Consider the following 24,666-nt stretch of genomic DNA (forward strand, 5'->3'; position numbering starts at 1 on the left):
TTGGCCACCGGCAAATTCTAGATCTCAATTGGTTGGTGAAATGGGCAAACTTCAGGACAATCAACGTATCAAGGGTGATGGTTGATACGGAGTTCAGTAGTCCTTTCCCCCCTATTCCCACTGTTATCTGATATTACCAATTTGGTGATTATTTGACCAAATCAAATATCAACACTGTACTATCAATGAGTCAAGAGTTCATTTTCCCATTCAGCTGGGAGAAATTTGTTTCTTTTCCAATGGGAAGCAAGACTAGGAAGTGAAGGAGGAGAAAGGTGTCCATGAGCAAGGGAGATGTTGTAAGGAAGAGCTGATGCTGAAAGTCTCTTTTTCCTAACGTTGGAGAGGAGGAATGCAGGCAGAGATGGAGGAAGAGGAAGAGTCAGCTCATTTTGTCAATTCAGTATTATCCTTCTAAATTATCCAACAAGGCAGCCAGTTTAACTTTCCATGTCCAACAGGTAGCCATCTTAACTTCCATACCAGCTGTCCAACCGACTTGTTGCATATTTGGGTACAAGTAACATTTGCCCTTTAGAACAGGGTAAAAGGAAGAAGCATAGATATTTTTCTGCATATTAGTTTCCATAATCTTTGATAAATATATATTAATCTTATAATTTTCATATTTGTATTCATTTTTGCAGTCCTGTAATTTTTTTTTTATATATAAGCCTCTCAAAGTAACCGAACTAGACTTGAACCTAATATTGCTCGTTTATTCCCCCTAACAGTATTACTTTACTAAGATGTTTACATTTAATAACTATTTTATCCTTAGAAGAGAATTATATAAACTTTTAATTCCTAAAGAAAACCACTTAATACGAGAGAAGAGAAGTTAATGAACATATCTTTGGTCGCCCTCCACTTCAACTCTTTCTAGGGTTCTTTGTCATTTCCCAACTCTAGTAACCCTAAACCACAATTAACCCTGGTTTAGTTAAGGAACACAGGCAGAAACACCAACATCCACAGTGAAGAGGATTGTAGAGATTATTATAGAAATAAGAAATTTACAAGGACTAATATATAAATAAAAAATGCTAGCGGCAAATATGCAAAAGAAATTAAAAAGAAAGTAAAGTAACTGTTCCACCCCCATTTGGATGAGGGTTGGGTTCAGATTGCAGTTGTATGCCCCCACCCGCCGTCCCCACCGCCACAACTCTCCCCCCCACCCCCCGCCCCGCCCCCGCCCCCGCCCCCGCCCGGAGTCAACTCTTAATCAAGTTTTAATGTTGGATGTTTTCTTTCTAGAATTATCCTCATCAATAATTTGCTATGGTTTACCACTTATTATAGTTTCTTAATGTATCAAAAATAATTTGTAATTAGTTAATATAATAAAATAAAGTAAGGGAAAAAGAAATAAATAAAAAACAGGGTGCACCATCTTTAGAACTGATTACTCATGCTGATTTATGGCATATAGCCCAATTTTACATGGCATGAATTTGGGTACAACAAGAGAGAACATTCTCATATTAGGCAGCAGATATTCATTGTACTTCACTTGTAATTGCCTTTTTATTTCCAACCTCAGGGTTACTCTGAATTTCATCTGCTGATCTTAATTTGGTCGTCATGGACCCATTCGATCACTCAAAAGCATAAAACTGGATAAACAATGTTTATGCTGTAAAGAGCTTATTTACAAATGAGGCATGTACGGCATATTGTAAAGCAATGGTCCTGACCCAATAGGTTTCAACGTACAGATTTGGTGAGTGATCGTTCCACAAACTGCGGCGTGCCCGATAAAAAGGTCACTTCTCATCCTAAGTCGATCTTCATTCAACATTGATTTATTAGCTATGCAGTTTTATACATCGGCTTCAAAAAAATTAGATGGTATGTACAGTCAAAACTGACCAACGCCCCTCCATCTGTCAAAAAAAAATTAACTGATGCTTCTTCCAGCTTCCAGAGCATGAGGACGTCTTGTCATGCTCCCCAGATGGCCCTTTATGCACGTAATCAGAACCTTCTATAGGTACTTCTTCAAGCTTGCTTATCTGCAAACCATAATCTGTGGCTCCGCCTAAAAAATCCGACCCACAAATTGAACGCCGCTTGAAGTGCTGCAATGTCACTGGTAACTTCTTTGATCAAATATTATGTGAATGACGATGTACCAATGATGCTCCTAGTGTCCTCTGCATACCATAAATTCCTAGGTGGAATGGAGAACATAGCATTCTGGACATCCTACTCCGATCCAAAATAGCGATCATAAATTGAAAGCCGATCGAATGCATCAAAGTTTGCCTTCAGTCCAACAAACTGGCTACCAAGTTGTGCACATCCAGCATCCGGCCACTTGCAACCCTCCCTTGTGCGAAAAGGACACAAGGACTCGCATACCTCATTGATTGGGTGGTCAGGAACCATGCTATCCTCAATAGCTGAAATGGTCACCGAGAAATCTGCTTTTTCATCAAGTTGTCCCCCAGCATCAGAGTCTCCTCTGAAATAACCGGTCAATACCTCCCTTGTTTCTAGCGGTGTACTTCCAGAATCAGCTGCATGGTTTCCATTACTTGAGAAGTGCACCTTACACCCAAGTGACTGTATGGCCCGTTTTATGGCTAGACTCTCCCTGCTAGCTCTTCTAGCCATTGTTAAAGCTGAACTGCTGGCCTGTTTTTCCTTCTGCAATTCTGCAGCTAGAGACTCCACGCTCATTTTGAGATCCTTAGCCTTCATTTCTGCTGTCTCCCTTGCCTGTGATTTCTCAGAAAGAAGAGTGGTACGTGCATATCAGAAAAGATACTTGAGATCTGGACCCTAGAATCACTTACATCTAACAATTCATCCTAATGGTAAAGATTATGTGGTTATTAAACACACAAGTGCAAATTGCATATATGCTGGCCGACCCTTCAAAAGATTAAGCAAGAGTACCTTTGTCATATCAGCATATTTTTTAGTCAAAATACGCCATTGAGATTCAAGCTCCCCAGCTCTCACTTCTTTAGGGCAAGCCCATCGCAAATGAAATTGGGGCCAAATTGTTGGAGCTAATGCTGCAGCCGGAGGTAATAGTGGACCATCATGTTTCACCGGATCATAGAAAAGGTTATAGTGGACATGAGAGCTGCCCTCAGAAGAATGCAGATTGGAAAAGTACATCCACAGACACCCACAAGCATCGGTTGCACCAGACTGCTGCCTCTCCTTCTCACTACAATATAAACAACCACCAGTATCCACAACTTCAGCAATGAAAGTGAAAAAGGGAAACCCTAATTACCAGCATAAATCCAATCTCATAAGTTAGCATTATGTAATTACACCAACTTGGATCTCCCAAAAGAAAAATAAGAAGCATAAGTGCTTTCTCATGAAAATTCAGTACCGTTGGCTGAGAAAAGGATGCTGCCTTTTTCTTTGCCAAAAATGTAGCATAAACTATAGAAAGCACATCAAGTAGACATGAAATATCATCACCAATTGAAAATGTCAATCAACAGCACAAGACCAATCTAGCACAAATAGTTCGTAGCACCATTAGAAAATATATTTTATGAAACAGTGTTTTTGTTGGCAAGTTTGCAATAGCAGATGGAAATAGCCAGAGAAATGATGGATCTCAGAAAACAAAAGAAACCTCAACTGATGCGAAAAACTAGGACAGCATTTTAGCACAGAACAAAGTAAATGCAAAGATTGTACTGGTTGGCACAGCCAGAATAGACCAGCACAAACCATGCCAAGGAGTGGACCTGCATGCGGCATGGCTGTGTGAGAGCACACATCCAAGCATGCCGAGCATAGGAACAGCATGGCACATACTGTGCCCAAGGCACAGCACACGCATGCCTGCCAAACTTAAATCCTTCGACAATCATCACATGCACCAGCAAGCAATATAGACACTAACTATTACAGTACCATTTTACAGAATATGTGAGACAACTAAAACCAAAACACTCCACAATTTCCGTTGATTAAAAATATTGCCAGCATCATGCAGGCTCAATCATCTCTTCTTACAATAAAATATATAAAATCCTTGATCAATGTCAAAATGCGAATTAGTTGACTGACAAAAATATGCTGTTCTTGGCAACTGCAGCAATAGTTCTAAATTGATAATAGTTTTCAAAATTAGATAAAACTCGATGAAGAAAATACCTGTTACATAAGAAGTTTCCAAAGCGGCAAGACAGCACACAATCCAGAAAATCAACTAGGAAAGCCTGTAGATGCATAATTGAAATTAGTGATCTAGAGGTTGTCCAATTGGACAGCTAAATGAATGCTCAACACCCATAATCATATGCACAGATGCTGACAAATATGAAGCAGACAAAAACACCTACCGAAGAAAACTCAAACGCACAAGGATACATCCGTAGCAACTGCGCCACACAATCAACCCACTGCAAACCAAGCCCACATAAGAGAAAAGAAACTAAGTTCAGACAATTAAAAAAAAAAAAGAAGGAAAATATCAGGTGCTTTATGAAACACAAAAAGTCAAAACAGTAAGTCTGTTAGAGGGATTACCAAAGCACATGTTCAGGAAATATATGCAGTCACAAGAAATGCACTACAAGTTTCGGCATGAGTAGCCCAATGCAATAACAAAAATAACAAGTCATTTTACATGGAAAATGACAAAAACTGTATTTTTTTAAATTCTTGTTTCACATTAGCATGTTGAGGAGAAAGAGAGTGGGTGTGGAAACATTTCACATAAATGAATGGCATTGGAAGTTCATGAGACTCAACCATAAAGAAACCTAAGGTAAAAAATAACCAGCACAGCAAAGACTAATTTAAAAAACAACATCACTAGATCCATTACCACTTCATTACTTTGTGGAATATGTTTCATGGTCAGACAGCATAGTGTTGTACAATATTAACCATAAGGGAAGCCTAAGGCATGAAGTGATAGCACATGCGGCAAACTTGTAGGATTTTATTAATAGCTTTGTTATGACATTGATTTATGAAATCATTTTGTCCATCTCTCTCTCTCCACCACCTGACAGGAAATACTATTTTATATTGAAGAACAGAAGCACAACACAACATTGAAATTTGAATCACAACTCAAAGCCAAGCCCTCGGCACAATAGCTTCCTATACCAGTTGAACATGAGGAAAAGAACAATTTGTTAAGATTTGAACATAGGGCTAATCGGTCATAAATTCACAATTTTGCATTTAACTATGTATGTACATGTTCCATTCTATTAAGCTCCGTGCTGTGTGCAGTATGTATAAATACCATGCTTCCTCCAGTTGGTATGTTACTGTATTTTATAAGATTGTAATTTTATCAAGATGTACCCAGGAGAGCAATACGTTCTTTGCTTACAATCATTACTTGCTTAATCATTCATGGCAACATCCCTACTTATTCTTGTCCTGCAAGCCTTCTAAATGAACTTCCAAGGCTTGCCTTTTGAGAGCACTGTCCTTTGTCAACAGCAATTTTTGCTCACTGCTACCTCCAAAACATCTTCAGCCAATCCCAAGTCATTTTTGCTGTTGATCATTAGCTAGTGTCTGGTAATAGACCAAAATATCGGCAACCAAAAGATTTAATCCACCTTTTAAAAAGCAGTTTAATATTGCTTGCAGTGTGCACATCAAAATTGAATGACTCAGATCTGAAACCATGGATACTTTTGGGAACCCTTTTATTTTTTTTGCCCAGTTTGTTCACTTATGGAGGTAAGGCAACATTGCCCAGAGCTTCCCAATGCTAATTTCCTTGCATAATTGCACTTATCATACATAAGTCAGAGCCTCCAAAACATATGATGTTTGTTTGAAACCCTCCAAAGCATATGACTGTTTATTTCTAGTACCCTTTGGATGAATCTGCAGTCCAACACACATAGAGGCCCAACAAATATAAGAAACAAAATAATTTGAAATTGTTTGCAATCTCATCAATTTGAGAGTCGAACAAGTTATACTAACAAAACAAAAAGGGCAGCCTAGTGCACAAGGCTCCCACCATTGCAGGATCTAGGGAGGGTCATGTGCACAACCTTATCCCTGCATGCAAAGAGGTTATTTCCATGTTTCTAGCACACGACCTCCAAGTCACAATGGAGCAACCTTACTGTTGCGCAAGGCTCGCCCTCCATACTAACAAAACAAGAGCCAGAATACATGACAATGGCCTGAAAGCAAATTTTACTAAGGTGCAGATGACGAAAGAAACAGCCAAACATTTGGTAAAGTAATGATACAAACAACATAAATTATACTCACTAACAATTTAGCTAAAAATTTGCTGATGAAATACCTGTAAGAATATTGGTGAGCAATTGTTTTGTGCATGTGACGAACTACTGGCTAAGGATCCTGATCCTGAGGGGATCCGCATTGGTGATGCTGATATATTCCCACCAGAAGCTTGCCTGGATAGTTCTAAAGGTGTGGTACTGTTTCCAGACATAGTTGGAATTCCCATGCGGTCTGAAAAGGGATGCCCGAATGCAAGCCAATCCTTTTCCACGAGAGCCTATAAAATAATAAAAGAAATTCTAAGTAGAAAAAATGTTGGTATCAACAAAGTTACCATATACCCTGATTGCACTTAAAAGGTCTTTAAATATTCAAAATATGTGAAATGAATGTTTACAAATTAGCAAATTTGTAATTTCAGCTGTCACTTTGCAGAGTTCACAAAACAATATTTAAGAACTCGAATGCCATCTTTCCAACCAAATTATTACACCAAATTTAATATAACTTGAAAGCATACTGAGACGGCACAATCGTATTCTGGCTCAATGTAGCATCCCTATTCCAAAAACAGTGTTCTGCAAGGTTGACAAAGACCGAACTGTTATTGGGGCCCAGTCGTCAAGTCCCAGTTTGTCACTCCCATAATGTCAAGACCCAAGGTTCTCTAGTCTATATGCTTCAGTCTCAACCATCACTTTTCTCTTTCACCTCCACAAACCCCAATCCACCCAACTTCTTTGAGCCCCTTCCCATCTCACCAAGAATGGGAAACTCAATGAGTAAACTTTTGACTAGGCCAAATCGAGTCACAAACTAAGGGTACCCAGTCAAAGTCACGATGATGCTAGTATAAGAAAAATTACTCTTGAGAAGTCTTTCATGAATTGGTTGAATCAGTGAGTCAACAAAAATGGCCGAGTCACATTCTTAATTTTTGTTTGTTCAGAATCTTAGCTCAGCAAAGTTGGAACGGGTTGTCACTCAGTTAAATGAGTCATGATGAATTATAACTTGACCAAGCCGATATATGATGAGGACCAACCATCATTTGCTAGCTTCTTTTTGCTTTAAGTTAAAATGCTAGTGACATTAAATACTATATTACTTGACATCAATTTACAATGCAACGAACTTAATGACCAGGTGGCCTTTGGGCTGCCTTACTAATCCAATGTTTCAAAACTTAGCATTTCAAAGGGCTGGAAACCTGAAATACTTGCCTCAGCAATCCATTGTTTCTCTTTTGTGTTGATTTGGAGTTTGCATATTTTCTAGACTAAATGGATTGGACATGATTGATTTTGGTAACTTGGTATGTTGGATGACCATTTTGGTAATGCTATTCTCTCATTGGATTTTTGCACATAGCTGCTATTATTGAGTTTATGATATCTACATACTCTTCATTACTCATAGAAGACTAGCATATAGGCACATGACTTGTTCATTTGGAAGCAAAAAAATATATTTGATAAAAAAGTATTACAAAACACATAAAAATAAAATAAATAATAATAAATTAAAATCGGACATAATAGATTGGGGGTGAAAAAGATTGAATAAATTTGGGGCATTAGAAAGATCCGATTACATTTGGATTTGGATGCCGAATAGGGGATTGAAATCAGTTATGTGCATGTTTTTACTTCCAATAGTAACCACATTGATGATTGTTACATAACAAAGTTTTATTTGTAAATCTAATAATATTCCATTCATGAGACACAAAGAGTCGCTCTTTTCAATATGGTATAGGTTAGAGCACACTGAATTCAAATTAAAATCATAGGTGCCTGGATCAATCACTTGTTTTTTACTGATTTATAGAAACATGTGCATACAACATTATAAATAAATATATATATATATATATATATATATATATATATATATATAGAGAGAGAGAGAGAGAGAGAGAGAGAGAGACTCACTCAAGTTACTGAGTTAACATGCCCAAGTCAAAAAAAATTACAGGACACATCAACCTTGAGTCACTTGTTTTCTAACCTTGATCTCACCTTCCCACCCTCCCCTCCCAAGTAAGGTTGCTTCCCTTGGATCTGGCCATCGGCTCCTTCCAAGAGTTGGTGGCCCATCCATAAATCCATCAACATCAAGTGGTTCCACCTCTATTTCCATGAAATCTAGCTGCACCACCTCCTTCCCATTAGATCTGGCTTCCCCACTTTCATTCCTATGACATCTGGTTGTGGCCACCTCTGTGACATCGACCCAAATCTCCTACAACCACCGGGGATAAAAGAATTGTTGTCCCATGGCCTCCTTCCACACCAACCCCCACCCTCCCCCACCTCCTCCTCCTCCTCCAATAATCAGTTGACCTGACTGGGTCAAAGTTCAATAATTTGAATCACTGGGTCAAGCGGGTTTGAATGATTATCAGGTTTTGCTCCAACTGGACTTGCAAAGGCTGGCAGGTCACAAGTTGAACAGATTGACTAAAACAAGTTGACCAAAGGAATTATATACCAATACTAACAAAGGAAAAGACAATGTACTAGGACATCATACTAACTCTCCTGATGGTGCTGCATCCCTTACCCTGCCAAGATGCCTTTTATTTTATGTTTTATATTTTTGCTAATTTTTTAACTTTTGTTATCTTAAACAAATATTAAGTGATTTTTTCCATGTTTAAGTGGATTTTAATGGTGTATTATAAAGGTGATGGAACTCTCCAAATTTATTTTATTGCTATTTTTAATAATTAACTTAATCAAGAAAAATATAATTTAACTAAACCAAATATATATATATATATATAATTTAATTAAAAAACCAAAAATGTTGCGGCGATGCTCAACCTACAACATATTCAAATTTCATGCCAAAGGAAAAAATGGCATGAAGTTCCCTATTATTCTCATTTTTAATCATTAGTAGCTAAAAAAAGGGGAAAGCTGCAAATTTTCTCAATCTGCATGATCATCTAACTTCGAGAAGACTGAATAATGGGTAGAAGGTCCAGATTTGGCCTCTTTCCCTTCTCTCCTTCTCTTTCTCAGTCCAAAACACCTTGGGCCCGAACACCCTGTGGCAGAGAGAGAGAAAGACAGAGCAGCCTAGGCTAGGCTGCACAAAGCATTCTAGCCTAGGCTAGTTTTGGAATACCACATCCGGTATTATCCTGTCTAAATAGTATGGCACCAGCAGTACTGTATTGAATTGATCGTACCTTAATGCTTGGGTCAACCAGGTTTCAAATCATTGCATAAAATGGTGTACAAGAGAATTTTATGATGGATATCTTCAAAAATAGACAATAAAAACCTATTAGGTAACTGATAAATTGAAATTTCATTGTTCACTGGAGAAACAGAGGCTTCAATATATTCTCTAAAGTTCCTTTAAAGGTAAAGAATACAAAGGTGTACTTTAAGTAGAAGAATTTGTTAAAAATGAAACTAACCAGAGTTCAAATACGAAATTAAAATTAAAATATGCAAAACCTTCAGCAAAACAATCAAATGGAAAGTAATTTCCCGTGAATACCTGAAATCCCTTGAATGTTCGATAGTATGGATCAAGCAACAAACTAGCAAGTGAGACCAACTGTGTTGTTCTATCCCACCCATCACTACAAAAAAAAGTGAAGGATAAAAACAGTGTTTACAGAAGCATCATAGAATTCATCATAATCAAGATCCAACAACTAAATTAACAATTTTAATAATTAAATTGAGAATAACAAAATCTTTACTGTTAAACGTACAAATTGTTGAAGGTAAACTGTTTAATTGATATCATGCTTGGTAGGAGCAAATATAGATCTATCTACTTTTTTTGTTTTCAAAATATGTACTACTTGTAAATAGATAGTAATCCTAATCATTTATTTAACTAAAAAAATCCACGCATATAGTACAAATTATAGGCAAAGAGTATCACTAACATAACAACAAAAGATATATTGTCTCATCTCCTAGAAACTTATTTTAAAAATAAAATAGAAGTCATATCATTGTGCATCTTCATTCACAACACGGTAAATGTTCTAAAGGTTAGAGGACAGACTAAACTATAGGGTAAAAAAAATACAGTGGGAAGCAACATTAAAGGCTTGTTTGGATGCCTTAATCCACCTCAAAAGGTGAATTTTGGTATCTTTAAAATCTCATGATCATGGCATCCACAATGATCCCTTCAAGTTTCTTCATCTTTCCACCTCATCTCCTGAATCCCACTTGCTTGTTCACACGGATAACCTGGGTGGCCATCTAAAAAGGCCATAAACCTGTTGTACATTCCAAGTATAACGTCCTTAATGTGTAATTCTAAGAATTTCTGTCATTACAAAACTTCATTACATTTACCTATGAATAACATGGTGGCCTCCTAATTCTCGTCTTTCTTTGTTCCCATGTCAAAGGATGCAAGCATAGCATCACCTATCAGCCTTCAGGGTCATTTAATTAAAATCCCATGTAACAACATTTTTGGCAATTTTACATGTCAATGATTCAATAGATTCTAAGTCATCCTCGAGCCTATTCAAGTTTCTAATTCATTTAGAGACAAGATTTAGCTTGTTAGAGAATGAATAATACAGTGCATACTTGACCATAACTGCCAATTAAATTAAGAAAATACTGGTGTGTGTGTGTGTGTGTGTGTGTGTGTGTGTGTGTGTCATAGAGTTAAGGTGCTCTTGAAATAATAACAGAGAGGTCCTTTTCTCTGAAATTCATATATTTTGGTGGTCTCTAACCTATACGTCAAATCAGTACCAAAGTAAACAATATGAATACACCAGTGTGGAAAAATAGATGATTAAGGGAGAAAAATTGAAAATCCACTTTATGGATCATGATATAAATACATCTTAAAACACGGATAGATTTAAGTTCACTAAGTTTTGATGATTAGATTATAGTAAAATGGAGCATATCATGTTATTAAAACTGTTTTAGCCACCTACTTAATAATTAGATTAGAGACCACCAAAACACATGAATTTTGGTTTATAGACATTTTATATAATGTAAATCATATTCAACGCTTCAGATCTTGTATTTGGATATTCTATCATTCATTTTGAAGTTGAAAGGACTATACCAGCTATCCTCTCAAGAATATAGTAACATTACTAACATTATAATCCATACATATATACACATACATACATACATATGTGTATGTATATATGTATATGTATGTGTTAATGTTTGCACAGCATATTGATGCATGTGCCTCATCAACTATAAAAGCACAAAAATCAAAAGAGAATGAAACCTGCAATGTACGAGAACTGAAGCTGATTCTAGGGCAACACGTGCAGCAATCCAAGCAGAACCAGCCAGGACGCTCTGGACATGGATTAACCAGCCACTGTCTCCAAGAGTTGAAACAGAAGCTGACATACTGCTTAAGTTACCTCCACCCCAAGTCCATCCACCATTTCTCTGCCAAAAAAATGATGAAAGTCACACTAAATTCTGGTCTCTGTGTAATAGGGATTCATATGACATATGAAATAGCTAACTTCAATATGTGGCTCAAAACAAGTTTCAAGCATGTTATAGCAGCTAAAATGGTACCAAGCAAGCACAAATGTTCTTTCCCATGGTAAAAGTGAAGACAAGACGATAATACACACAGTCAATATATGCAGCATAAGACCTGGAAAAAATTCTCGACACAACATAGAACGGTTGACTCAAATATACCTAGAAATTGCTTCACCTTACAGATAGATTTGATTGGGCAAATCATCTTCAACAGGACTCAAAAGACAAATTAGTTAACTACATGAAAAGTAAATCATAGACATATATAACATGAAGAACTTGCAGCCTAGCCAAATCCACGTACTTGCACTTATCAATTAGACAACTACCTAAAATTACACAATAAATGGCAAGAAATAGACACGCCCGCATGGTAGACAAAACTCAAATCTTAGGCAGTTCTGAATAATTTCTCAAACTATCACCCAGATCAATGCAATGAATCCTTATCACAAAGCTACCGCATAGCAGTTCGACATATACTGGTACACAGTCCGTAGTTTGCATGTCCATTTGTCTGGTGACAGATGTCCTGTCTATTGATCCTTGTCTCTGCACATATGAGGATCTATAGTGGACTATGAAGGGAGATGACTAGAACTATCATTCTATTAATGAAACATGTAGCAAATGGTACATATATACATTCCTCAAATTTGTCAAAGTAGAAATTTCTATCTCAATGGTATAATGCTCAAGCCTGGGACCCTCATGCTCAGTGGGGCAAGACACAACTAGATGATACTCAAGTCCACTACTCACAGAATTCTAGCACAATTTAAATTACTGGATTTAGAATTCTAAAGTTTATTTTACCATATGTGTTTAAATTACTGGATTTAGAGTTCTGAAGTTTATTTTACCATGTCCGTCTCTGCAAGTAAACATAACACAATCACACAGTTCACTTTATCCTAGATATCTGTCATATCTAACAACCAATCTGTTGCCAAACAACAACTATACCGAGACAACAAAAGAAACTCCCAAGGACCAGCATAAAACACAGTAATGAGCATAAAACAGACTATACCACAGATGCAACAGATATTATATAAACTCATCCAAGGATACTGACATTCAAGCCACCAAACCAACTTAGCTATTAACTGTTTCGCTTTCTAAAATTCTTAAAATAACCACTTTTAATTTCACTATTATAATTAGGGAACAAGGAACCTAACACAAAGAGTTCTTAAAAAAAAAAAAAAAAATCAAGGGCATGCATGAAAGACTCCAAAATCAGATATCTCCATTGCCACACCAACCACGAACCTTGTCGTATCATCCAAAGCCTGACCGGTGACTGGAGAAAGAAGAGATTAAGTGGAGGAAGAAGAGGCTAATAAAAAATTGCCCATTATAAACAAGCTAGGAAGGAAAACCTAGAGAAGAAATGAGGAAAGAGCAAATCAAAAATAAAGACACAATCAAGTCCTTGATCACCATCTCCATAGTTTTTTTTTTTTTTTTTTTTTTTGTAAAAAAAGACAGACACCTATAAAACATCCAAAGTCAGCATTTGGAATAGACTATTCATATTCAAAAGCCACTAAAAAGAACAAACAAGTTCAAAAATTTCCAAACAGACTGAAATGAAAAAAATGCATGATCAAACAATTGTTCAATGACTTGAAAGTTTCCAGTAGCCAACCCACTCCATACAAATGCATCGTAACCATCAGATTAGGCCCCAATATCATATACAATGGTTGATTATGCCAACTATGATACTTTGGGAAGATGGACTAAGGAACTGCAATGTGAATAACATGCAATCCATCAAAAGACAGCACATTTAGTCAATGGCCTAGACTTTTGGTGAATCCCACAGGCTATGCTCATACTGCTGGGACAGAGCGAAAAGAACTAGTAGTCATGTTCAGACAAACTTCCACTCATATAGTCAAAAAATGGCTTTTTATTCATTAAATATCATCAGATTAGCGGTCCTAAGTCCTAACCATTGGCATAGGCGCATAATGATCTACAAAGTAGGCAATTTCATGCAATCACAGAGGCAAGATTATGATAATGCAGCTAAGAGGCCATTAATGTGCTTAACAGGAAGGAAGGATACAAGCTGGGGGGGGAGAGAGAGAGAAAAGAGAGAGGGATGGCAATGGATGCTTAAATGGAACTAGTGAGGAGGGATAATTACTTGCTATTTTAAAGGTCTTGGGCTTAAACAAGAACCATCAGCAAAACAGGATTAAGAAAGCCAAACCCATATTTATAGGATAAAGGTTATGAAGTTTGGGCACTGGTACTAGTTAATCAATCAAACAGTTGGACTTTCACTCCAAAAACACTTTTCAAAAAGAAAAGAAGCAACGTATAAAGATTGTTACAAATGCCTTTATATGCACATATTCTATATTACAACAATAAAAAAAAAAAAAAGAAAAGGAAAAAACAAAGAAAGTAAGTCCAAAAAATGAAAGACAAATCTCAAATAAGCAAAGGACATTTTTGCCATGGATTAAAGACAAAACATAGAATCATTAACCTACAAAAGAAACAACTATTAAGACACATTTATTACAACAAATTTTATATGCATCTGAATATAAGATAGCCTCATAAATAGTGTTTCTAGTGTTTCTTATGTATTTTTGTTATTTCTAAGATAATATAATACAATGGTCAAACATTGCAAAAAATTGTATGAAAATATACATTAATTTAAGATTTAATAAATTATTCTAGAAATTTTTCCTATAAAACATAAACTTCTTTGCTTAGATATATCCAGGAAAACAATACAAGGCAAGTATGGGTGTTGATACATGACACCAATGTCACTACAATGTAGAATAAACATTAATATGTACATATTAATAATGATACACCAATTTTCAGGGTACAAAGAAAAGTATTGCCATATGATAAATCAAGAAAGACAAAGTGAGAGAGGATCTGCCAATTAAAAAGGCTTACATGATGGACTGCAACTTACCAGAAAGGACGACATTCCATCTGATGAAGTTGCACCATGAGTGTCCACATAGTCTCTAAGGCGAGCAAGGCTCTCTCTCATGGCATGGATGTTATCAATCCCAAAAAAGACAACCTTGTTGGGAAATTGTAAAACCAAAAAGGGAAAAAATGCAAATAAGAGAACAGCATAAACAGTGCAATTGACAGTAGCACAAAACAAAGTATGACATATTTACATATTCCAAACCTTAGACAGACCTCAGATTGGAAGTAGTTAGAAGATGATTCTGAACCACCTCCCATTGCCCCATTAGCTAATGCATTCTTTCTAGGCCTCGCATCAGCAATATAGAGCTTCCTGTATTTATGTTAAGGCATTGCATAGTGAAAGAAGAAACCAAGAGGAGAAAAATAAACAAAGTAACATACAGCAAAAAATATTTGGGCATGCGTATTAAGAAGGTCATATCAAAAGATAAGATCAGATATAGGCTATGACGCAAAGAAAGAAACAGGCAATATCACAAGTTCAATTAAATAATTAGTTGCCCTAAAATATACTTAACTAAGAATGAAAGCAAAAAAATTACTGTAAGATAAAGTCACATGAGGGGGAGGAGCTACAGCACAGACTAAATATTACCTTCGAGGCCCCTTCCCACCAGCAGTTTGTGTGCAAAGTGCAGCAACGAGCTTCTCATCTGCATTGCTGCATAACAATTAACAAAAGTCAGTCACTTGTATTTCCAATACCGGGACATGATGATCCAGAATTTTCATCATAGAAACCACAAGAATGCAGCAACCAAGCACTGGGAAAAATTACCTCCTCAGATTCATCATAAGACCAACTAATGGCTGAGATGACCGAGCAAGAACAGCTCCAGTCCCTACAACACATTAAATAGATTTAGTTCCACTGCACAATTTTCAAAAATGCAATTGACTATGAAAGTTTTGCTTTGCCTTGTACGCATACACACGTGGAAAGGAAGAGAGAGAGGGAGGGAGGGAAAAAGAGAGAGAGAGTTGCAATAAAGGATGCACAAGAAATAATAATTATAAAAAATGCATCCTCAGCACTTGTACCAGGGTGACACCATGAAATTACAGGCAACCGACACCTCGCACGAAAAGTAGAAGCTTGCAGTACTTCTTCATCACTAGTATCAGATAAACAAAAAACCACATAACCAAGGGCAATATTAGCATCAGAAAATACTAAAATTACATTATTTTTTATCTCAAGAAAACTTCGAGAATATCATCAATAAACTACATATCAGCAAGCCAAAACCATCAACATGAATTAGCATGAAACTCCACAAAATACCTGATGCTCTTTGGTACAATCAATGCAAAAGGATAAGTTGCACAGAGAGTATAGCTAGAATTTAATGTAGTAATTCTCCACCAATCGTTAGACATGGAAAACAAAACATCTTCAAATGTGCTACTTGATCCATGGAAAGACCCCACCCCAAGAAGCCGATAATACTCGTTCATTAACCGCAGTTTTGGATTGTCATTGCCAAACTTTGAAGGACCACAGATAAATGTATAAAGATCCCACAACCGTGCAGGCTTCGTGTATCTCCACAAAGCATCAAACACTTGACGTCTCTGCAAGAGGTATGCCAGACATGAGACTTTGCCACATAAAAGAATAAGAAAGCATGATATTTAATTCATTAGGCAGCATCTAATGGAACAATTATGACTGTAACAAGAACCAAAAGAAATTATTTTGCTAAAAGTTCAAGGTCTTATAAAATTTCACATTCTAGCAGTACTATGACAGCCAACACCATGACTTGTACCCTCTCTCCTTTTCCCATTTAGACAGAAAAGCCAAACACCTGTCAGATGTGCAACCAAACACCTGGTGGTTCTTTTCATCCTCTCCAATTGGGGTAAAACAATAAGGGATCATAAGTTAGGGCAAGTCATAGCATTATGCTTTCATGTTTTCATACAAATATGAAATACAGATCTGTAGCAGGTTGTTGCCATTAAAGAAATCCTAATGCAAGACATAAATGTGAGAGAGAGAGAGAGAGAAAGAGAGAGAGAGAGAGAGAGGAGGGTGGTGTTCGGAACTTGCTATTCAAATAACAAATCGTTAGATGTGTAAGCAAGATCTTGCTATCGAACAGACTTGATCTCAAGTCAATTTGGGAACAGCCAGCTTGAGCTTGGTTTGTTATATTCCGAGCCTGCTCGAGTTCGGCTAGCTTAGCACAAAATTTTATCCTCTTTTGATGCGTGAAAACCCAAAAGAGGAGAGGTTGTCAGTCAACAAAGAAAGAGAGGAAGATGTTGCTATAGATAAGAGATGTTGAGGAGAGCCCTTTGCTAGAATGAACCAGAGAGCCTTGTTGTCTCGTCAATCTCCATTCCATCACCACTTGCATCATGGGGGAAGCAGGAAGAAAGGGGAAGAAAGGAAGTCTTAAACTCAATAGGCATAATGTCCATGGAAGGGTTTGCGATGAAGTTTGGATTTTGGAGATTAGTGGACAAGGAGAAAAAACAAAGATAGGACAATTGGGAGGGAGACTGGGGCCATCATTCATTGAGGGGGATAAGGGTTTGGGAATAGACATGGGTGGATATAATCAACCCTAACTTATTCAAACCATTGGATCCATAGTTGGGGGCTAAAATGATAACTAATAAGTAAGCATTGAGATCTGAAGACTGAAAATGATTTCTATTAAGCATGAAGAGCTATTAGATTAAGATCTAATGGATAACACAAATGCCTGCTTACTTAGATTATGTCAGTAATTCCTGAATAAGATAAAGATACTATTTTTACTGAGATTAAAAAAAAAATTATTTTTACTATTTGAGTAATATGTTTTTTTTTAAATTTATATTTGAGCCACATCGAGCTGGAAATTAGCAAGCTTGGTCTAGCTCGCATTCAGCTCACAAACAAATCAAGCTAAAAAAATGGGGCCCCTGTTCGACTCAATAGTAGTATGAGTGAGTCAAAACCGAGCTGGGTATCGAGCCAAACATGAGCTGCTCACAAACAGCTTATTCATTAGACAGCCCTAATGCACCCCCACAAAAAATAAAATAAAATAAATTCTTTGGAAATGACCTGCTTGGTTCTAGGTCGAAAACTGAATACGATAATTCTCAAATCTTTACCTGCAAAAAGAAAGGAAAAATAAGTTCTCAAACAACTATGCTGGTTAACGATAATGTATCTTGCCTCCAATTTGTTTTCAAACTGTAAACAGCATTTCATAGAATTACAAGCATAACAAAAGCATGAGCAATATTTTCACATAACTAAGATAGCTTTTCGTGTAAATGATGATAAACTACAAGTTAAGCACAAAGAAATACTATCCTTTGATCGTTGCAATAAAAGATAATTATAAGGAACAGATAAGTCAAACTCTCTTAGTGTATAGGAATTTTGACTTATAATATTTATTTAATGCAATAGGGATATCTTAAGAGTTCAAACAATGAACCTAATATGTCACTGTTAATCTCTGTCTTTTATTGATATGTTTTCTAGTGCCAGCCTGTGCTCAGTTGATACCAAGATGGTGCTAGGTTAGCAGCTCGGTACCGACCCACTGCACAACATGGATATTAAGTATCGCATGAAAAAGAATGTGTCGTGCCAGCAACTAGCCATAAGCCAACAGCACCAGCATTCACCAAACCAACCTGACACCAAATCAGGCTACTTCAGTGGGTTGGTTCAGTTTGTAACCCCGTCCAGCTGAAGATTCTAGAGAGCACTCGCACTCTCTGCTTGCTTGCTTTCCTCTCTCTCCCCTCTTCGACGCTGACCAATGCCAAGGCAAGCCCCCATCCTCCCCTCTCCCTCTCATGCTTCCTCTTCCCCCTCTCCATGAGGCCCCCCTCTCTCTCTCTACCTATCTATAAATCTCTCCCCCCTCTCCTGCTCTTCCTCCTCCCTCCCACTCTCTCTTCCTCTCCTTCTCCCTCTCCCCCCTTTCCTTAAGCCCCTCTTCCTCCCTCCTCTCTCTCTTCATCCCTCTCCTTCTCCCCCCCCCCCCCCCTCCGAGTTCAGTATGCCCCAGCTCGGTATGACACATACTGGTACCATACTGAACAGGTTGCTAGCCGATGCCCCTCTTCCTCCCTCCTCTCTCTCTTCATCCCTCTCCTTCTCTCTCCCCCCGCGCATCCGAGTTCAGCATGCCCCGGCTCGGTATGATACATGTTGGTACCATACTGAACAGGTTGCTAGCCGATACGAACCTAGTACTAGTTCCACTGACCTTGAGCAACACTAAGATACTCAATCTGACTATGTGGATGCATTTAGAGCATTTATAGAACTACAAAATTAACCCATTGTAATTTAGCACATGAATGAAAGTAAAAAAAAAATGGTGAAATTCAATAAAGATTAGTTCCTTGGATCAAAATCATAATATATGCATGATTTGCACAGCACAAATGAACTTATAATTGAGACTTAAAAGAGAGGGCATGGACAAATATCAACATCAATATAATGTAATAACAAGCACATAATGTATATCAATTATATAATTGTCTTGGCTATAATTGTTAATATATATATATATAGTTTAGCTGAAACAAGCAGTCCATGAGCATACCAATAACTTGAAGAAGGCGCCGTGATGGTGTCTTATCAGGCTGGCGTGGAGCTGAAGGAACCTTCACAATCTAAACATTTCAACTGACAGATTAGTAACTCACTAAATGGTGAAAACTTTAAATATATTCAAATTACATAACATTAAATGCTTAGCATGCCTATCCACTTTTAACTCAAGTTTGGCATGCACAAAGGCATCACAAGGGCACAACATTGTAATGTATATCCCAATTTTTAGCCTTAATAGAACGAAAGTATAAGAGGTCATTGCTTGGTGCAACGGTAAAAAAATTAAGCTGAGAAGTGCAGTGATGCAGGTTAGAGTCCTGAGGCAACTTCTTTGGGCAAAAAGACAAGCTAAAGGTTATCCCCAACCCCAATTTACACTTCCTAGGATCGCAGATTGCCAGGACCATAACCAGGTAATATACTTTTTAATAATAGCAAGAAAGTATGAAACAAACAGCCCATACCCTATTTGAGAATTAAGGCCATGCATGCCTGCACAACAATATCAGAGATCTTAGCAGTACGATGCCAAAATGAACTTCTTGAAATGACCAAAATCTAGCTTGACCTAGTTTCCCATGAAAATTTCTGACAGTAAATTTCAAGATTGTAATTTTATGCTATCAGATCACAATATGAACAAGTATAAAGCATCTTAAAATCCTAAAAATAGTAAACCAAATATATAATGGATATAGCACATAAGCATTGGATAACCAAAAGAAGTAACGCCACAAGTTCTGATACAGCTTGCCATTTTAAATCAAGTAAAGCATAAAATAAGATGCTAAAAAGTAACTGAATTTTAAATGTTCCCTCACTAATAATTCAAATATTAAAAATGGGACCATATCTTTGATCACTGGTCATTTTGGAACAAACAGCTAACTTTCTGCTTCATGTTTTCTCCATCTCAAGTTGGGATAGCAAGGGAATAGAGATCACTTAAAAATGGGTCCACATCTTTGAAGTTTGAACACTGGCCCAACCAGAAGAGAAAGGGAGCAGATTAAGTGAAACATAATTTCTTCTCAGAAGGGATATTGAAGGCAGTATCATTCATCGAGGTCTAGTCCATGTCATTCATAACTTTCATCCCGATTCCTCTTTTTTTTTTTGACTTAGTCCCAGCGCACACAGTAAAGCAGTTATCCCTTGGAACCAAGACCATGTCTCAGATTAGGGTACAAACCAGATCATACATGTTAGTTGTAGCTCAAGTTAAAGGCAATTCAACGCATTTGCATCCCTAGTGTAAAACAAGCTCAGTACAATTACCGCAGCGATTTAAAGAAGATAAACATCATATGCAGATTATAGAATGCTTGCTCACAGGTCATGATGCAATTTTTAAGTAGAAAACATAGAAAAGCAAATAGTATCAAGTTGTTGAGCAATCTTACATGTTTACCAAACTTCTCAATCGTTGCCAATGGTATGGTGCCAAGTTCAATTATGTCCCTGGAAACCTCACTCTAAAAAAGAATTTCAGAAAGAGAAATATAAGAAAATAATATATGGCCCAAATTAGGCGGTCATACATGCATAACATAAAGGCAACTGAAAACAAACTTCAATTTCTAATGCATAGTGCAGCCCTTTTTGAAATTCAGATTGCTAAATGGAAATCAAGTCCAAAGCAAGCACAATTCAGCATTATCAAAGAAACAAGAAGATGATAAGAGAGAATTGAAAACAGCAGTAAAGGTTGCTTGGCACTCAAGCAAAAGCAATTCAGCAACAAGCTCCATTTAACCAAGGGTAGTTGATTGAAACAAAGAGAGCTGAGCAATGGATGAAAAAGGCAGGAGGAATTGGTTTTTAAGGAAACAACAGATTCCTTGTCATAGCTGTGTATGAGGATTAATTTAAACAATATATGAATTGCAGGTTTTAATGTCAGTTTTAAATGTCATCACAATGTAAGGCGAGGGTACAATGATCAGGGTGAATCTTTAGAGTTAATGGCCCTTAATTTGTGTGCCAGTGCAGATCTCATAGCTGATTTTGATTAAATTTAAGACAGAGATCATACAGCTTTTCTTATCTCATTTTCTCAAAAGCTGATTTTACTTAAATTTAAGATAAAGGACCTACAGACTTTCTTGTCTCATTTTCTCACATGCAAAGGGTGGGGGTTAAGAAAAACTGGATACTGTATGCAGCCCAATATATTCCAGGAAAAAAAAATAAAGGGAGTCTGTCAAATTGATTGGCCAAATTTAGTACTGATAAATTGCAGAATATGGCAATAAGGAAATTCCAAGAAAATGAGCAGTCAACATAGCTGTAATTGTAGAAACTCATAAGCAAAAAGAAAGAATCATCTCCTCTATATTTTTTTTCTCTCTTTTTCTTAATCCTTTCTTCTATAAAAGTTAGAAATCACACAATTAGGATTCTGGACACAACAAATCACAGAATTCTTCATATATTTAAATCCATTTCTCCAGACCTGGACTCAGTCAGGATCTAGATTTCTATGGTGGATCAGAGCATACAAACAAGTATAGAGCCAAGTTAAGAACACAAAGAGATAGTAAGAAGTACATAATTAAAACTTCTTTGACGGAAAAAGATATGTAAAAAACAAAAAATAACAATAAGGAGGTTACGAGAAATAAATTGTATGTAATATGCTTTTAACATCAGTGAACTAGCAGTTGCTGGCAGCCGATTGTGAAATCAAATCAGAGATCCAAAGAATAAGTCTTCCAATGAAGTGGTGGGTGGATGGTGGGAAGCATTGTAAAATGCTAAAGATGATGATATCAGCTACACATTTGAGAAGACAAGGTTAATGGGTGGATGGTGGGAAGAAACATAAAATGATGAGGATAACGATGTTATCTTCTCCACATTAGAGACGAAAGGTTAATGCATTTTTATGTTATTAATAAAGAGTGCATTGATATCCAGTTATGAAAAAATGGGTTTGATTTTCCTACTTTTAAGAAAAACCAAGAACAGAGATTGCTAGAATTTTTTTTTTTCTTGAGAACACTGGAAGGTTCTTTCCCCATGGTAGAGCAATAAGACTTGCCTAGTTCCAATATCTTAACCACATCCATTTTTGTTTTATATGTCAAAAGTTTTATTTGGGGCCCAAAATTCTTTAAACTTGAAAGCAATGTGATTGGAATGCCTATGCCACAATGTTATGAAATGGAGAATGAGAGTTATTAAAAGGATAATGATTTATGCATCCAGCACAAAATTACAGCAAAAGAGTATGATACCACACCTTAATTATGACCAATAATACATTTTAAAAAAATATACATACTTTATCTTTATTTAATTTCAAACCCAATGACCATTCAGCAGGCAATATACCAAAAAAGTGTAAATATTTCAGTGTTTCTAGTCTCTACAGGTTTGCTGTGTGTGCATTAAACCAAGGCATCTTCCAAAGTAAAAAATGGCAGTATAGAATTGGCATTCCTTACCACAAAAAGAAGGCGGAAATTTGTCACTGATAATGTACCTGCCTCATTCGTATTTACTAGAACTACACCTTGACCCTAGCAGTAATTAGAAGAACAAGTTATCAGCAGAAACCAAAATAATCAAAGCGCTCTGTACCAAAATTCATTAATGGAATCAACTCTGCTAATCATTTTACAGTAATTATAATACATGCCTTTGATTTAAAAAGATAGCTCTAATTTGAATTCAAAGGATTCATCAAATATTATCACAAGAAAATGCAAAAATGGCTAACAACCTACATAGATGGAGGAAAACAGGGTTTACTTAGATAATTTTATCATCCTTTCAACTGGCCCACCCATCATGGGGCAAGCTACAGAATCTCCTAGATAGCTTGCACTTGATTATTATTCAAGCATAATAGGATGGCAAAGCAGGTCAGGATTCCTAAGAAACTTAATACAGAAGTTAGCTGGTCCAAGGTATGACAAGGGTTATATCGATTATCAATAAACTTTCCCAAAGAAACATGATAACGTCTTCCAGGTCGATTTTTGAACATTTGCTGCTCTATAACTAGCAGCCAGAAGCAACATAAGTTTCCAAGATCATGGAAAGAAGCCAACAGGTCCAAGGTACGAGAAGAGTCTTATTGACAATCAATAGGCTTTGCTGAAGTGATGCGATAACACCTTCCTGTGCAGATGTTTCCACATTTGATATTCTACAACCAGCAGCAAAGCCGTGGGTTACGAAATCCCCTGGTGGCATCCTGTATGATGATTTTTCAGCACCTTGAATCGTATGCATATGAGAAAGGTCACGTTGAATTTCCAAAGCACTGCTCCGGACCACAGCAGAAGCTGTCCTGTGTCGGGGGCCTGCCCCCACCATACATACACAAAGGCGAAAGCCGACGCAAAATCTCAACCATGCGTGAAGCTCTGAATAACACGGGGTTCATGCCCACGCCCGATAGGGTTAGAGGAGGCAAAAACGCACTGAAACGTTTCGAAATCGCAAGAAAACCGCCAAGTCTGTCGATGATAAATTAGAAGTAACATCCAGGTGGAGATGGAGGAGGGAGGGGGGGAGTACCTGGACGATAACCTCCTCGGCTTCCAACAGGAACTCGGCCATGCCATGCGAAGCCGACCCAGAAACCGGCTGCAATAGCAAAGAGGCATGAGGAGAGCTGAAAAGACGCGTGCGAAAAGCGAGGACGAAAGGAACCCTAGGAAGGAAATTCTAAAGAAGGAGAAGGTGAGAAACCTCGATCTTGGTCCATTCGAGGGCGTCCCAGCTCCCGACGCCCTCCATCGCTAACTTCTCTTCTCTCTTCTCTGATGCAACGCGATCGATCGACCTACCGGAAGGAGGAAGGAAGGTATGATGCGCTTTATTCTCTATCCTTTCTTCTTCCCCTCGTTGAGATTATTGATAATGCTAAATCGTATCATATGATATCATTTATAACACAGACGAATAGAACAAAATCAAAGAGGAGATAAGATATACACAAAAGAGGGGGCTCTTACCAACGGAGGGATGGGAGGGAGGCAGGGAGGGAGACTGAGATGCGTGCGTGCCTGCGATGGAGGAGAGGAGGGGACACGCACCACCGACGAAAGAAGCGGAAGCGGAAGCGGAAGCGTTATCTCCTTCCCTTCTCTCTGCCCTTCCCCCGGTTCCCCTTCCGTCGCGGCCTTGATGCCCACGTGATCGCCGCTTTCTCCTCCTCGCGTGACGCCTAACGCCGCCGCCAATACGCGTACTTGTACCAGTACCACCGTCTTCTATGTACATGCGCATACATATACGAGTCTAGTTCTGGGCTCTGGATTCTTAGCATTGTTGGGCTGCAGGCTGGGCCAAAGTAAATTCGGGCCGTTCTTGGGGAGATTTGTGGGT

At 37.5% G+C, this 24,666-nt stretch overlaps 1 protein-coding gene across 2 annotated transcripts; it reads right to left on the reverse strand.

The window, feature by feature from the left end:
- Positions 1–1,773: 1,773 nt before the first annotated feature.
- Positions 1,774–24,458, reverse strand: LOC105038188 (phosphatidylinositol-3-phosphatase myotubularin-1). 2 transcript variants are annotated; one of them, XM_010913904.4, is made up of 20 exons: positions 24,294–24,458; positions 24,028–24,201; positions 23,854–23,922; positions 22,773–22,847; positions 20,727–20,798; positions 19,313–19,382; positions 17,803–17,852; positions 16,024–16,313; positions 15,780–15,853; positions 15,517–15,580; positions 15,334–15,399; positions 14,949–15,048; positions 14,710–14,823; positions 11,476–11,645; positions 9,736–9,820; positions 6,278–6,496; positions 4,329–4,388; positions 4,141–4,205; positions 2,908–3,187; positions 1,774–2,727 (listed from the first exon to the last, which is right to left on the reverse strand). In XM_010913904.4, the coding sequence occupies exons 2-20, from the start codon at positions 24,073–24,075 to the stop codon at positions 2,212–2,214; spliced, it is 2,487 nt and encodes an 828-aa protein (XP_010912206.1). In that variant the 5' UTR covers positions 24,076–24,201; positions 24,294–24,458; the 3' UTR covers positions 1,774–2,211. The 2 variants fall into 2 exon arrangements, with proteins under 2 accessions (XP_010912206.1, XP_010912207.1); XM_010913905.4 differs by having other exon boundaries at positions 2,050–2,727; positions 24,028–24,121; positions 24,294–24,431.
- Positions 24,459–24,666: the final 208 nt, after the last annotated feature.

Source organism: Elaeis guineensis, chromosome 1 (assembly GCF_000442705.2).
Source record: "Elaeis guineensis isolate ETL-2024a chromosome 1, EG11, whole genome shotgun sequence".
Classification (NCBI taxonomy): Eukaryota; Viridiplantae; Streptophyta; class Magnoliopsida; order Arecales; family Arecaceae; genus Elaeis; species Elaeis guineensis.

Excerpts from the sequence above, each read along its gene's own strand:
- LOC105038188 (XM_010913904.4), bottom strand. The coding sequence starts at position 24,075 with ATGGAGGGCGTCGGGAGCTGGGACGCCCTCGAATGGACCAAGATCGAG. Across the intron at positions 16,314-17,802 it reads TTCGACCTAGAACCAAGCAG|AGACGTCAAGTGTTTGATGC; the intron begins GTCATTTCCAAA and ends TACCTCTTGCAG. Across the intron at positions 2,728-2,907 it reads AATATGCTGATATGACAAAG|GCAAGGGAGACAGCAGAAAT; the intron begins GTACTCTTGCTT and ends GAGAAATCACAG.